General features: G+C 47.0%; 1 protein-coding gene across 1 annotated transcript; it reads left to right on the forward strand.

The window, feature by feature from the left end:
* Window positions 1-4,367: 4,367 nt before the first annotated feature.
* Window positions 4,368-11,889, forward strand: SPDYE4 (speedy/RINGO cell cycle regulator family member E4). The gene is given in 8 exon segments (XM_033181923.1): window positions 4,368-4,643; window positions 5,424-5,564; window positions 5,567-5,653; window positions 6,482-6,540; window positions 7,308-7,393; window positions 9,391-9,559; window positions 9,683-9,786; window positions 10,645-11,889. Coding segments are annotated over 7 exon segments (711 nt in total). The 5' UTR covers window positions 4,368-4,534; the 3' UTR covers window positions 9,743-9,786; window positions 10,645-11,889.
* Window positions 11,890-12,628: the final 739 nt, after the last annotated feature.

Genomic DNA, 12,628 nt, shown 5'->3' on the forward strand with positions numbered 1-12,628 from the left:
GAGCATCAAAAATATAGGATTACATTGGAGAACACAGAAAGGCCTTCTATAAATCAATAAAAATGCAAAGCAACTTGTATGCATCAAACATGAACAAGATACTCACAGAAGAAGAAACAGCTGTATACAGATGTGTAAGCTCACCTATCAGACTGGCAAAAATTTAAGAGATTGGTAATATACCATATTGGTGAGTGTCTTAGTCAGTCTGGGCTGCTCTAACAAATTATCATAGACTGGGAATCTTAAACATCTCTTTCTCACAGTTCTGGAGGCCGGGAAGTCCAAGATCAAGGTGCCTGGAGAGGCAGTGTCTGCTGAAGGTCGGCTTGCTGGTTTGCGGATGGCTGTCATCTTATTGCTCCCTCACATGGCAGAGAGCAGAGAGAGAAAGCAAGCACTTTCTTTTCTAAGACAGAGGACACTAAACCCATCGTGAGGGCACCACCCTTAGGAGCTAATTACCTCCCAAAGGCTGAATATCCAAGTACCATTACATTGGAGATTAGGGTTTAATATGGCTTGTCTGTGTTCCCATTCTAATCTCAACTTGAATTGTATCTCGCAGAATTTCCACGTGTCATGGGAGGGACCCATGGGGAGGTAACTGAGTTGTGGGGGCCAGTCTTTCTGTGCTATTCTCCTGATAGTGAATAAGTCTCAGGAGATCTGAAGGGTTTATCAGGGGTTTCCGCTTTTGCTTCCCTTTCATTTTCTCTTGCCACTGCCATGCAAGAAGTGCCTTTCACCTCCCGCCATGATTCTGAAACCTCCCCAGGCATGTGGAACTGTAGGTCCAATTTAAACCTCTTTCTCTTCCCAGTCTTGGGTATGTCTTTATCAGCAGCGTGAAAACGGACTAATATAGGGTTTCAACATGTGAATTTTGGGGGCAGGCATTCAGTTCACAGCAGTGAGGATGCAGGGAAATGAAGACTGTCTACACTTTGGGTTGGAATTTAAACTTGTAAATTAGACTTGTAAAGTCTTCAGAGGCTCAGATATGACATGTGAGCCTTGTGACTTCTGAGGATCAAGGCTGTGTTCTGGCAGCTCTCTCACCATTGGCAAAAAAACAGAAAAGTATCATTTCCATTGGATATCCTGCTACATACTGAATTTTCACATTGAACATTTAATTTCCCATTTAAATAAACCCATCTGGAGTTTGATTTGTATATGTCTTTCTATTTTCCAAATAATGAGCTAGTTGTCCAGCGCCATTTGTGGCATAATCTCTACTTTCCCCACTGGGATATGCCATGATAGCATATAATGCATTCCTATAGAAACTTGGGTTTATTCTGAACTTTCTATTCTCTTTGTTGTATCAAGGATCATAAACTGGGGCCCTGTAGCCCATTTCAGGCCTCCAGATGTGTGTTTGGTCTTGTTTTGGTTTTGGACCAAAGTGTCTTTGAAAATTGTGAGTTTTCATGCCTTTAGGCAGCTCACAGAGTCAGGCCTGTCTTGGAGCAAGGTACTTGCCCAAGCCCTTAGAGCACTTGAGGATTTTTGCCTGGAGTGACACCAGCAACATCCTGTTTTAACACTTTCACCTTAGAACACATTTTGGTGTCTAACAGTGGACATTCCCTCTCATTCTTCTTTTGTGATGGTTCCTTAAGTACTCAGTTCTCCAGATGAACTTTTACACTGTTTTGTCAACATCTGTGGGGGAAAACTCTCTGAGATTTTGACTGCAATTGCATTAAATTCCTAAATTCATTTGGATGGAATGTACAGCTTTACCATATTGAACCATCATTTAGACATTTTGTAAGTCGCTATTCAGTTCTTTTACATTCTCAGTTACAATTTTTAGTGTTTCTTCTTTTAATGGAGACGCGGTCTCACTGTCACCCAGGCTTGAGTGCAGTGGCACTAACTTGACTCACTGCAGCCTTCGCCTCCAGGGTCAAATGTTTCTCCCACTTCAGCCTCCTGAGTAGCTGGGACTACAGGCAGGCGCCACCACACCCAGCTAGTTTTTATATTTTTGGTGGAGACAGGGTTTCGCCAAGTTGCCCGGGCTGTTCTTGCACTCCTGCGCTCAAGCAATCCTTCTGCCTTGGCCTCCCAAAGTGCTGGAATTACAGTTGTGAGCCAATGTGAGGGGGCTTGTCGACCAGCACACAGGGGGCTTGGAGGCTGCTTCAGAAGTTCCCGCTAAGCCAAGGATACAAAGCCTGGTTATGGCGCTCCTATGTGAGGCCCAGGTCTTCTGTACCTCGTTCAAAAAATCTTTCCTGCTCATTTCATTTGAGAGTGATTTTGCTTTCTTCGGGATCTCTATTGCGCGGCGTCATCCAGAGAGTTCCATATCTGAATGGACTCCAACGATGAAGTTAAATCAGCCCTTACCTCAGTCCTTTGGAATTAGAATCTATGGGGCTGGGTCCTGACATCTGTATCTTAATGTTCCTAGTTGAGATCCTTAGACTGAAAGACTGGTATTTGCAAAGCACTTCTTTTCCTCCAAACTCAGCCTCCGAACTAGCTGGGACTACAGGTGTGTGCCACCACACCAGGCTAATTTTAAATTTTTTTGGAGAGACGGAGTCTCACAACGTTACCCAGGCTCGTCTCCAACTCCTGGGTTCCAGTGATTCTCTCGTCTTGGCCTCCCAAAGTGTAGGGATGACAGACAGGACCCTGTTACTGTTACAACAGTAACGCCCTTCTGTTTCACTCTAACGATATTTTTGGTGCATACCTACAGCCATTGTTGTATTAACCTGCATCACTGAAGGAAAAGAGAAGGGGAGACGTGATAGTTTTGTTTTTCCCTGAACATATCAGATGAAACCTGGGCTGTTTAGCCCATTTTTGGATAATATATTGACATAATTTAAGATGGCTGTCTTATTGTAGCCTGTCTAGAGAAGGTGCCTAGAAGACAGAGGAATATGCGAAACTGGCTTGAAGAGTAATTAATCAGAACTTTACATGATACAGAAGATAAATTTTAATGGCAACAGAATATTGATCTTCTAATATTTGAAAGCCCATTAAATAGGAGAGAAAGATGATTTTCTGTTTTGTTGTAAAAGGATCCAACCGGCTCTGATGGTTCAAAGCATCATGAATGCGAAGGTCCAGTCAACAGAAGCAGAGCTTCCTGACAATTGGACTTCCACAGGGACGGGATCTGCTTCCTCATTCAGCTGTGCCTTTCCCATCAGCAAGAGACTCCTAGGAGCCCGTTAGGAAGCTGTGCCAGAATTGACAGGTTTTTTGGATGGTATCTGAGATAGTATCCAGCTCTTATATTTTTACTTTTTCTTTAAAAATTATTTTTGAGACTGAGTCTCACTCTGTCCTCCAGGCTGGTGCACAATCATAGCTCACTGCGGCCTCAAACACTTGGGCTGAAGCTATCCTCCTGCCTCAGCCTCCTGAGTACTGGGACCACAGGTATGTGCCACGATTCCTGATTACTTTGTTCATATTTTGTAGAGATGAGGTCTTGCAATGTCACCCAGACTAGTCTTGAACTCCTAATCTCAAGTGACGCTCCTTCCTTGACCTCCCAAAGGAGTGAGATTATGAGCAGGAGCCCCTGGGCCTGGCTGAGATTTTTCCCCTTTAGTCTTTCTGTACACAGGATATTTGATTCATAAAATACATAAATAGTAGGAAATTTTAGGGTCAAGTGAAATAGATATGTTGTAATAGTTGATCTATAGACCAGAGTTCTTTAGCTGAACTGGAGGGGCAGGCTTTAGGTGATCCATGGATGCTCTGAACTTGTGGACACCATTGAAAATCTGTGCGAACCCATGGACAGTTTCCTATGATTTTCATTCCTCAAAACGTCTCTTGGACTCAAAGATGCTTGAGAGCAAATGATGCGTGTTCCCCATTATAGGATCCAGGGTAGTGAATATCAGTAAACATTCAGCCAAAAAGCTTTGCCACATTGAGTGCTTCGACGTAACGTCTTCATTCAACAAGTCAATGTGCCCGGAATCTCCTACATATGCTAATCTCACTCTTGGAAGCTCTCATCATTCTGCTTATCCTAAATTTCCTTCCACCTTCCTCCCTCTCCCACCAGACTGGACTCTGAAATGGGAAGGAACGGTGGGGAGGAGAGCCCAACACTCCTCAAGTTTAGAGTGAAGACACAGACTCTACTGGGAAAGGGAAACGAGGAATATGGAGGCCCTGAGGATGCTTTTGGACAATGCTCAGAGGTTGGGACATTGCCAGGAGATACTGTTCACCCAGGATCTCCAAGAAAAGAGATCAGTCTGGCAGTTACGTGTGTTTTTCTTCAAACTGGTTGCCAGGTTGGAATGACCGATGACATCAGAGATTCTGACCTTCGTGATTGGAAGAACCGGACTCTGGGTGCTTGGGAGCTCAGGTGGACAACAGCAACTTCTCAGAGCTGTTCTTCACTCCTAACTTCTCCCGAGCCTCTAGAAGAGAAATGCGCTCTTCTGGGTCCTAACGGAGTCTGGAAGAAGGCTTTGGACAGAACAGGGACTAGGTTCTGTGGACAGAAACAAAGCGTTTGGGAGAGACTATGGCCAGTGGTCAAGCGCACCCTCCGTTTGAGGAGGAAAGCCCCCAGCCTAGCACATTGGTGCAGTCCCTCCAGGTGGTGACGGATGATGAAGTGCCAGGACCATCAGGTGAGGTGACTGGAGGGAGAAGTGATGGGAGATGATTGACTGAGGAGAGGGAAGGGGGCCAGTTACTGGGAATCCGGAGCACCTGAGTAGGGTGTGTGGGAAAGAAAGGAGGGATTCAGAAAGCCAGGGATCAGGGGAGGGTGCAGGGAATGGGGCTAAGCACGGCCACTTGGAAAGAAAGCCTGGGGAGCAATGAAGGGGGTCAGGAGATTCCCTCAAAAGATGAGAGAGGAAGGCCGAGGTGGGCGGATCACGAGGTCAGAAGATCGAGACCATCCTGGTTAACACAGTGAAACCCTGTCTCTACCAAAAGTACAAAAATGAGCCGGGCATGGTGGCGCGTGCCTGTAGTCCCAGCTACTCAGGAGGCTGAGGCAGAAGAATCATTTGAACCCAGGAGGCGGAGATGCAGTGAACCGAGACTGTGCCACTGCACTCCAGCCTGGGCAACAAGAGGGAGATTCTGTCTCCCTACCCACCCCCCAAAAAAGAGAGAGAGAGAGAGGAGACAGAAGAGCTCAAGGGAAGGTTTCCATTTTTCTCCAGTTGAAAGTTCTTATCTGTGATGAGAAAATGTTTTGAGGACAGAGAGCTGGAAGAACGGGGAGGTGAGGGAGAGGCAGATGGGGATCAGCAAAGGAGAAAGGTGGAAACATGGCCTGGAGAAGTCGACAGTCTGCGAGGCTGGGGAGGATGGAAGAGTAGTATGAGGTTTTTGGGTTGGGGTCTAAGGTGATCAGTGGCAGAAACACAACACTATAGCCTGGTTTCTTCACTCAGTCCCTTGGGTAGATCCCAGCCCCCAGCCTCAATCTCTTGGCATGAAAAAGAAGAGGGAATGGTCAGACGAATCCGAGAAAGAGCCGGAGGAGGAGCTGGAGTTGGAGCGCGCCCCTGAGCCCCAGGACACCTGGGTGGTGGAATGCTGTGTGGGTTCAAGATGAAGCTGACGCGCAAGCAAGCATCCTCCGTGCTCCCTGAGCACCACGAGGCCTTCAACAGGCTGCTTGGTAGGAGGATACCCCAAAGAGCACCTCCAACCCGGTTCTTTTTAAAAAGCAGAAACTTTCAATAATTACTCTTTCCCAGTAAGAAGAAGATGCCCTCGGGGGGGGGGGGGGGGTGAGAGATCCATGCAGGAGGAGGATGCTTAGGAGATAGAGGATTAGGCTGGTCTTAATAAAGGTCTGCGCTTGAAATAAGAAAGCTTGATTTCCGGCCAGGTGCAGTGGCTCATGCCTGAGATCCCAGTGCTTTGGGAGGCTGAGGTGGGAGGATCTCTTGAACTCAGGAGTTTGAAGTTGCAGTGAGCTATGACCGCATCACTGCACTCCAGCCTGGTTGACAGGGAAAGACCTTGTCATAAAATAAAATAAAATAAAATAAAAGACAAAAGAAAGCTTGGTTTCAGCTGAACCCTCTGAAACTCTATGTCTCTTGCTGACTTTTCTAAACCTAAGTGTCTCCATCCATGGAGGGGGATGACAAGGTCATGGGCACACCCAGCTGTGACTATCTCCAGAAGCCATGATGGGAATTCCATTATGACTTCTGCGGTGGTCCCTTCATGTATGATGGGAGGACATCATGGCTTATTCACAGCTCCTCATCCTGTAGACTGTGACACCAAAGGCCTCCTTCAGCCTCTCCTCAGGGCAGTCTCAGAGCGGGAGCCTCCCTCCTTGCCCAGTGAAAGTCCTTCTCTCCTCTCCCATCCACCTAACCCTTGGCCACAATCCTGAGACTTCCCCCAGAGGGGCACAGTTTCCTGTCTGCTCTGTTGCTCCCACGGCAACCCTGTTCCGCTTCTTACCCTGACACAGTCTCTCTTTTCACAGAGGATCCTGTCATTCAAAAATTCCTGGCCTGGGACAAAGATCTGAGGGTGTCAGACAAGGTAAGGTTGCTCTCCACTCAACTGTGTTCCTGTTTTAACACATGTCCTGGGGGAGGGTGCAGCATCTAAAACCACAGTTTCTCTCCTCTCTCCCTCCACCATCTCCCACCCACTGATCCCATAGTCTTGGGTGCCCACATTTTGACTTTTATTTTTTTGGAGAGAGGGTCTCGTTCTGTTGCCCAGGTTGGAATGCAGTGGTGCCATCATAGCTCACTGCAGCCTCAACCTCCTGGGCTCAAGCGATCCTCCCGCCTCAGCCTCTCCAATAGCTGGGACTCCAGGCGTGAGTCATCACACTCCAGCTATTGTTAATCTTTTTATAATTTGTCAGCATCTCCCTCAGGGCTCTGGTGGCCTATTGCATAGTGGACGTGTGGCCCCTGCCTCTGCCCAGGGCTTGAATCTCTGGGCCACAGTCCTGAAACTCCTGACCCCTATCCTTTTCTATCTTTGGGACAGTCCTTTGCTCCAGCTCACCAAGACACTCCTGACATTAGCCGCCCTAGACACACTCCCTCCAACGATTCCATCGGAGCTCATCATCTTGGGAGCATCACAGACCTCCCTTTCCCTGACTTCCCGAATTTGCAGCTGACTTTGAACACCTCTCTACCCGCAAGCCTCCAGTGAGCATAGCCACCCAACACCGAGGTTCCTTCTGCGATAGGCAACTGCGCCCCAGCCCCTGTTCCCTTATCTCCACTCTCTTCCTCTTCCAGGACGTGACCAATCTTTCTCTCTCTCTGTTCCCTTCTCTCCATCAGTATCTCCTGGCTATGGTCGTAGCGTACTTTAGCCGTGCCGGCCTCTTCTCGTGGCAATACCAACGCATTCATTTCTTCCTGGCTCTGTGAGTAATTTGCTTCTTTCCACCCGTCAATATCCAACACCCTGGGACGGTGGAGGAAGTGGGATTCCAACCTTTTGTCTATTTTTTGACCCTAGTTCTCCTCTTTACTCTGGGTATAAAAATGTTAAGATTATACTATGGTGTTCTTAGTCTGCTCTTTCTAAAAACAAACACAAATGCAGTTGACAAATAGTAGAATCAAACAAAAGGAAACATAAACGCGTCCTAAGGGGAAAGCCGTGGACACGACTCTGCCCCCCAAGCAAGCAGCCATATCCTTCCCATATCAACACCAAATGCAATTTTCCATCCTCCTCCTCCAGGTTCCCGTGACAGAGCCCGAAATTCAGGTCGTCCTCGCATAACACGGATCCATCATCAAATACTCCCTGATGGGGCTTCCTGCCAGTCCCGCCCCAAGCCGGGGGGCTTCCTAGTGCTGCCTGAATAGCTTTCCAAACACAGCTCCCACCCCTTCACTGCCCACCTGAACAACTTCCTTAGCTGATTTGCCTATAAATGGAGGCCCGGGCTCACAGGGCGAATCCAACCCTCTCTGCAGTCCTTCTACCACCAAACCTGCCCACCATCTTCATGTTTCATGGTTTGCTTTCGCCGCTCCTTCCAAATGCCCTCCACTCCATTTTGATTTTGTGTTTTCTGTCTGGGTGTCCTGCACCCGTATGGATCTGAAGGGAATGACCCATTTGTTGAAGTCAGTTCAGCCCCCACAGCCTTTCCGATGCCTCCCCTGATCTGCCAGCGTCTGCATGCCTGCAGCACTTCAGTTACATCCTAGGATAATGTGCCATTTTGGATTCGTTGATCTGCCCTCCTTTTCCCCAAACCCATCAGACTAGACCCCTGTTGAAGGCAGGGTCTTGTCAAAATATCAAAGTTTTTGTTTTTGTTTATACCAGACAGAGACTTGCTCTGCCCCTCAGGCTGGAGTGCAGCAGCCAGATCATAGCTCACTGCAGCCTCCATCTCTCAGGCTCTAGATCCTCCCACCTCAGCCTCCCAAGTAGCTGGGATGACAGGTGCACGCCACTACATCCAGCCAGTTTTTATGGTTTTTAGTAGAGATGGGGTTTTGCTATGTCACCCTGGCTGTTCTGGAACTCCTGGGTTCTCACCTCAGCCTCTCAAAATGCTGGTACTACAGACATGAGCCACCCAATCAACCAAAATATCAAAGTATTCCTAAAACACTCAGCACAATTCTTTTCATTTTGCAACTGTTCATGTTATATTGACTCTGTGAAATTATTCATATGGCATTTGCGTATAAGATAAATCTTTCCTTCTTTCCTTCATTCATTCATGTATTCTTTTATTCAACAAAACCTTACGAAGTACATCATACGTGCCAGGGAATAGGAAGGATGGGAAGAGAGAGTTCACAGCAATGCTTGTTGAATTAATGCACCAAGATAAACAAAGCCCTCTATTGGCCATTTGGTAGGCGAGAAATGATTTACAGAAACAAACCAGTCAGTTCCTGTCCTTGGAGGCACTTATGATGGGGGGGGAAGACAGGTGTGTGCATATATGAGAAGGAAGGGGGGCATGTGAGGAACATGGATGGGGACTAGGATGAGGTGATGTCATCTCTCTTGTATAAGGATGGCAGGACACATCCTTAGGATAAGACTTGGGTTGTTTTTAAATTCAGAGGGGGTCTTGCCATATTACCCAGACTGGTCTCTAACTCCTGGCCTCCAGTGATCCTCCTGCCTGGACTCCCAAAGTGCTGGGATTCCAGGTGAGAGCCACCACTCCCAGCCACCACTTGGATCGTCGCCTTCCTGAAGGTGTGAGTGGCGCCCTTAGCAGGTCTGTCCAGTGGGGCCTCCTAAGGAAGGTGGGGCTCTCTGCAGGTTGGGTGTTGGTGCTGAGCTGAGGATGGTCCCCTCCCCTCCTCTCTGGGAAGCTGCCCTCAGGCAGGGATCCCTCCTGGTGGGGCCCCTGAGTAGCAGCCTGATCTCTCTCCCCAGCTACCTGGCCAGTGACATGGAGGAGGACAACCAGGCCCCCAAACAAGACATCTTCTCCTTCCTCTACGGCAAGGACTACTCCCAGCGACCCTTGTTCCATAAGCTTCGATACCAGCTCATCTGCTCCATGCGTTGGAGGACGTGGGTTTCCCCAGAGGAGATGGAGGAGGTAAGTGGGGCCATATGAGGAGGTGGGGGTGGGGAGGGATGGGGTGGATTGGAGGCTGGAGGAGGGCAGGGAGGGGTCTTGCTGGGGAGACCCTGGCTTCTCAAATGGTATGTGTTTTTCCAGATCCAGGCTTATGACCCAGGGCACTGGGTGTGGGCCCGAGATCGCACCCTCATTTCCTAGAGCTCCGGGGATATGGAGGCCTGAGGTCATCGGCCTGAGGGAAGGTACGTGTGTATGCTTCGGGGTAAAGGCAGAATATTCTCATCTATAAGAAAATCCGAGGAACCCAACTGCTTGATCTGGCTTCAAGCCTGGTCAATATGGCAACACCCCATCTCCACAAAAAATACAAAAATTAGCTGGGCATCCTGGTGGGCGCCTCTAGTCCCCACTACTCAGGAGGCTGAGGCGGAAGGAACACCAGAGCCCCAGGAGGTCGGGGCTGCAGTGAGCTGTGATTCTGCCACTGCACTCTAGCCGGGGCGACAGAGTGACACTATGTCTCAAAAATGAGACTACTACCTAGGTCCAGGGAGGTTCATTATGGTTGACACACTTGAGTTACTGATTTGGGGAAAGGATTCAGTGAAGATTTGGTTGACATCTTGTGCAGCTAACCACATTTAGGACCGAGCGTTAGACTTAAGCATGAGAGATTAAGGTTCAGGATTAGGAATCTGGTCTGCTGGTTTGTGAGGTTGTCATATTAGACATGTCTGTAGCATGGTTAAAAGTTTAGATCTTAAGCAACACAGAAGGCCCCAAGTGTGACGAAGTCCAAAGCCACATTCTCTGAGGGTGCTCTACTCCCTGGGCCGACCCACCCAAAGTCCTTGCTATGAAGCAGATCACTGGGGCTGACCTTGGCTGTATTAAGTGATTTTTGGAGTCAAGCTCACCAAAGTGTGAGTGTCAGAATCGAAAATGATGGCTCAGAATCAGGGTTTACAATGAAGGGTTAGAGATAAAATCAGATTTATACACTGCTCTGAACTCTAGCTAGGATTGACGTGGGATGGGAATAACCTTCCTGTCTGGAGATCTGCCTACTTGAAGTGTGACATCCTGTCTCTCACTTCCAGGACACAGGGCCCAGGGGAGAGGGGAATTTTCAGCAGGAAGTTTATCCCAACGCTAATGCCAGACACCAGGAAGGAAGAGAGGAGCCTCCTATGAAGATCATCTAGAAGAACCTGGCCTCTTCTAGAAGGAGCAAAATAGAGTTACCAGGTTTTCCTCCTAGGAGCCGCGGAGGTACTTCTAGGAGTCGGTGGAGGGAAAGTGAGAAATCAGGGGTGTTTCTGGTTCCACCCCTTCCTGCGACACCACCTCCCTTTTCCCATTGCTGAATCCCAACCTCCCCTGGGCTGGAAGCTGGAGTTCCTGTTTCCTATGGACTTTGTTGCCACAGTCCAGAGCATTTGAAGGCACAGCGCAGGCGCTCAGATTGTCACAGAATTCTTTGTTAAATGTGAAATTACTGCCATAGGATTTTAAAAGATAGTTTAATAGATACTACACATTTTAGTGGTTTATTTTGAAAATGTTGGCCATAGAATTATTACTATGTTGATTTGAAATAGTTTGGAATTTTTGTAGTTTTGAAAACATGCTGTTCTTATAGAGCTCTGTGATGGTCATTATATTCCCATAAATATAATTTAGTTTTCATTTTTAAGAGAGAATTCTTTTTATCACAAATGTTTTCTCTTTAAATCCTTTTATCTATTATTACATGTGCTCCCAAAGTGAGCACTCTTGTTACCTATGATACTGACCTAATATATCCATTATATTTATAGCTAGGTGGTAGTTCCCCTATGTTCTTGTAAATAGAAATGTTTATTTTCTGTTTAGTGTTTGTTACTGAGCTGCGAGAATTCAGTTGTGATTTTTAACATGCCTTACATATATACTAACATGTCCAATATACACTAGACATTTTATTTGTTTATTTTGAAAATGATGGGCATGGCATTCTTACTACATTTATTTAACTAGTTTAGAAAAACAAGTATTTTTTAAAAGACACTGTTCTTATGAAGTTGATGGGTGTTATACCTGTTACATACACAAAAATATAATTCTGTTTTCATTTTTAAGAGAGGATTCTTTTTATCCTAAATGTTTTATTTTTAAATCTTTTTATCTATTATTACATGTGCTGCTGAAGGGCGCACTGTTATTACCTATGGTAGTTACATAATGTATCTATTATATTTATAGCTCGGTGGCATTTCCCCGAAATTCTTGTAAAAATAAATTTATATGTGATGTTGACTGTTATTGAATTGTGATAATTCAGATGTAATTTGTTCAGCTTGTATTGAAAGGTTTGTATGTTCCTTTAAAAAGGGCATGTGTTTGAAAGGAGGACAGGAGCTGTGTGTTTGAAAGAGGACAGTGCAGTGTGCTGCCTGCAAAAATGCAATAAAGATGAAGTTTTCTCATCTTCACAATGATTGTGACCATATTGGTCTGGATTGCTTATCTGTCGTCCAGTGATATTTTTATTTAATGGGGTTTTAGTTATTTGAACGAATTAATTAACCCTGGAAAATAATGCTGAATCTTTCCTTTTTTTTTTTTTTTGAGATGGAGTCTGGCTCTGTTGCCCAGGCTGGAGTGCAGTGGCACAATCTCGGCTCACTGCAAGCTCTGCCTCCTCCGTTCACGCCATTCTCCTGCCTCAGCCTCCCAAGTAGCTGGGACTACAGGCAAAGGCCACCACGCCTGGCTAATTTTTTGTATCTTTTTTTCTTTCTTTCTTTCTTTTTTTTTTTTGAGACAGAGTCTCACTCTGTCGCCCAGGCTGGAGTGCAGTGGCGTGATCTCGGCTCACTGCAAGCTCCACTTCCCGGGTTCATGCCATTCTCCTGCCTCAGCCTCCTGAGTAGCTGGGACTACAGGCGCCCGCCACCACGCCCGGCTAGTTTTTTTGTATTTTTAGTAGAGGCGGGGTTTCACCGTGTTAGCCAGGATGGTCTCGATTTCCTGACCTCGTGATCCGTCCGCCTCGGCCCCCCAAAGTGCTGGGATTACAGGTGTGAGCCACCGCGCCCGGCA

The sequence above is a fragment of the Trachypithecus francoisi genome, unplaced genomic scaffold (assembly GCF_009764315.1).
Source record: "Trachypithecus francoisi isolate TF-2019V2 unplaced genomic scaffold, Tfra_2.0 Lachesis_group20, whole genome shotgun sequence".
Classification (NCBI taxonomy): Eukaryota; Metazoa; Chordata; class Mammalia; order Primates; family Cercopithecidae; genus Trachypithecus; species Trachypithecus francoisi.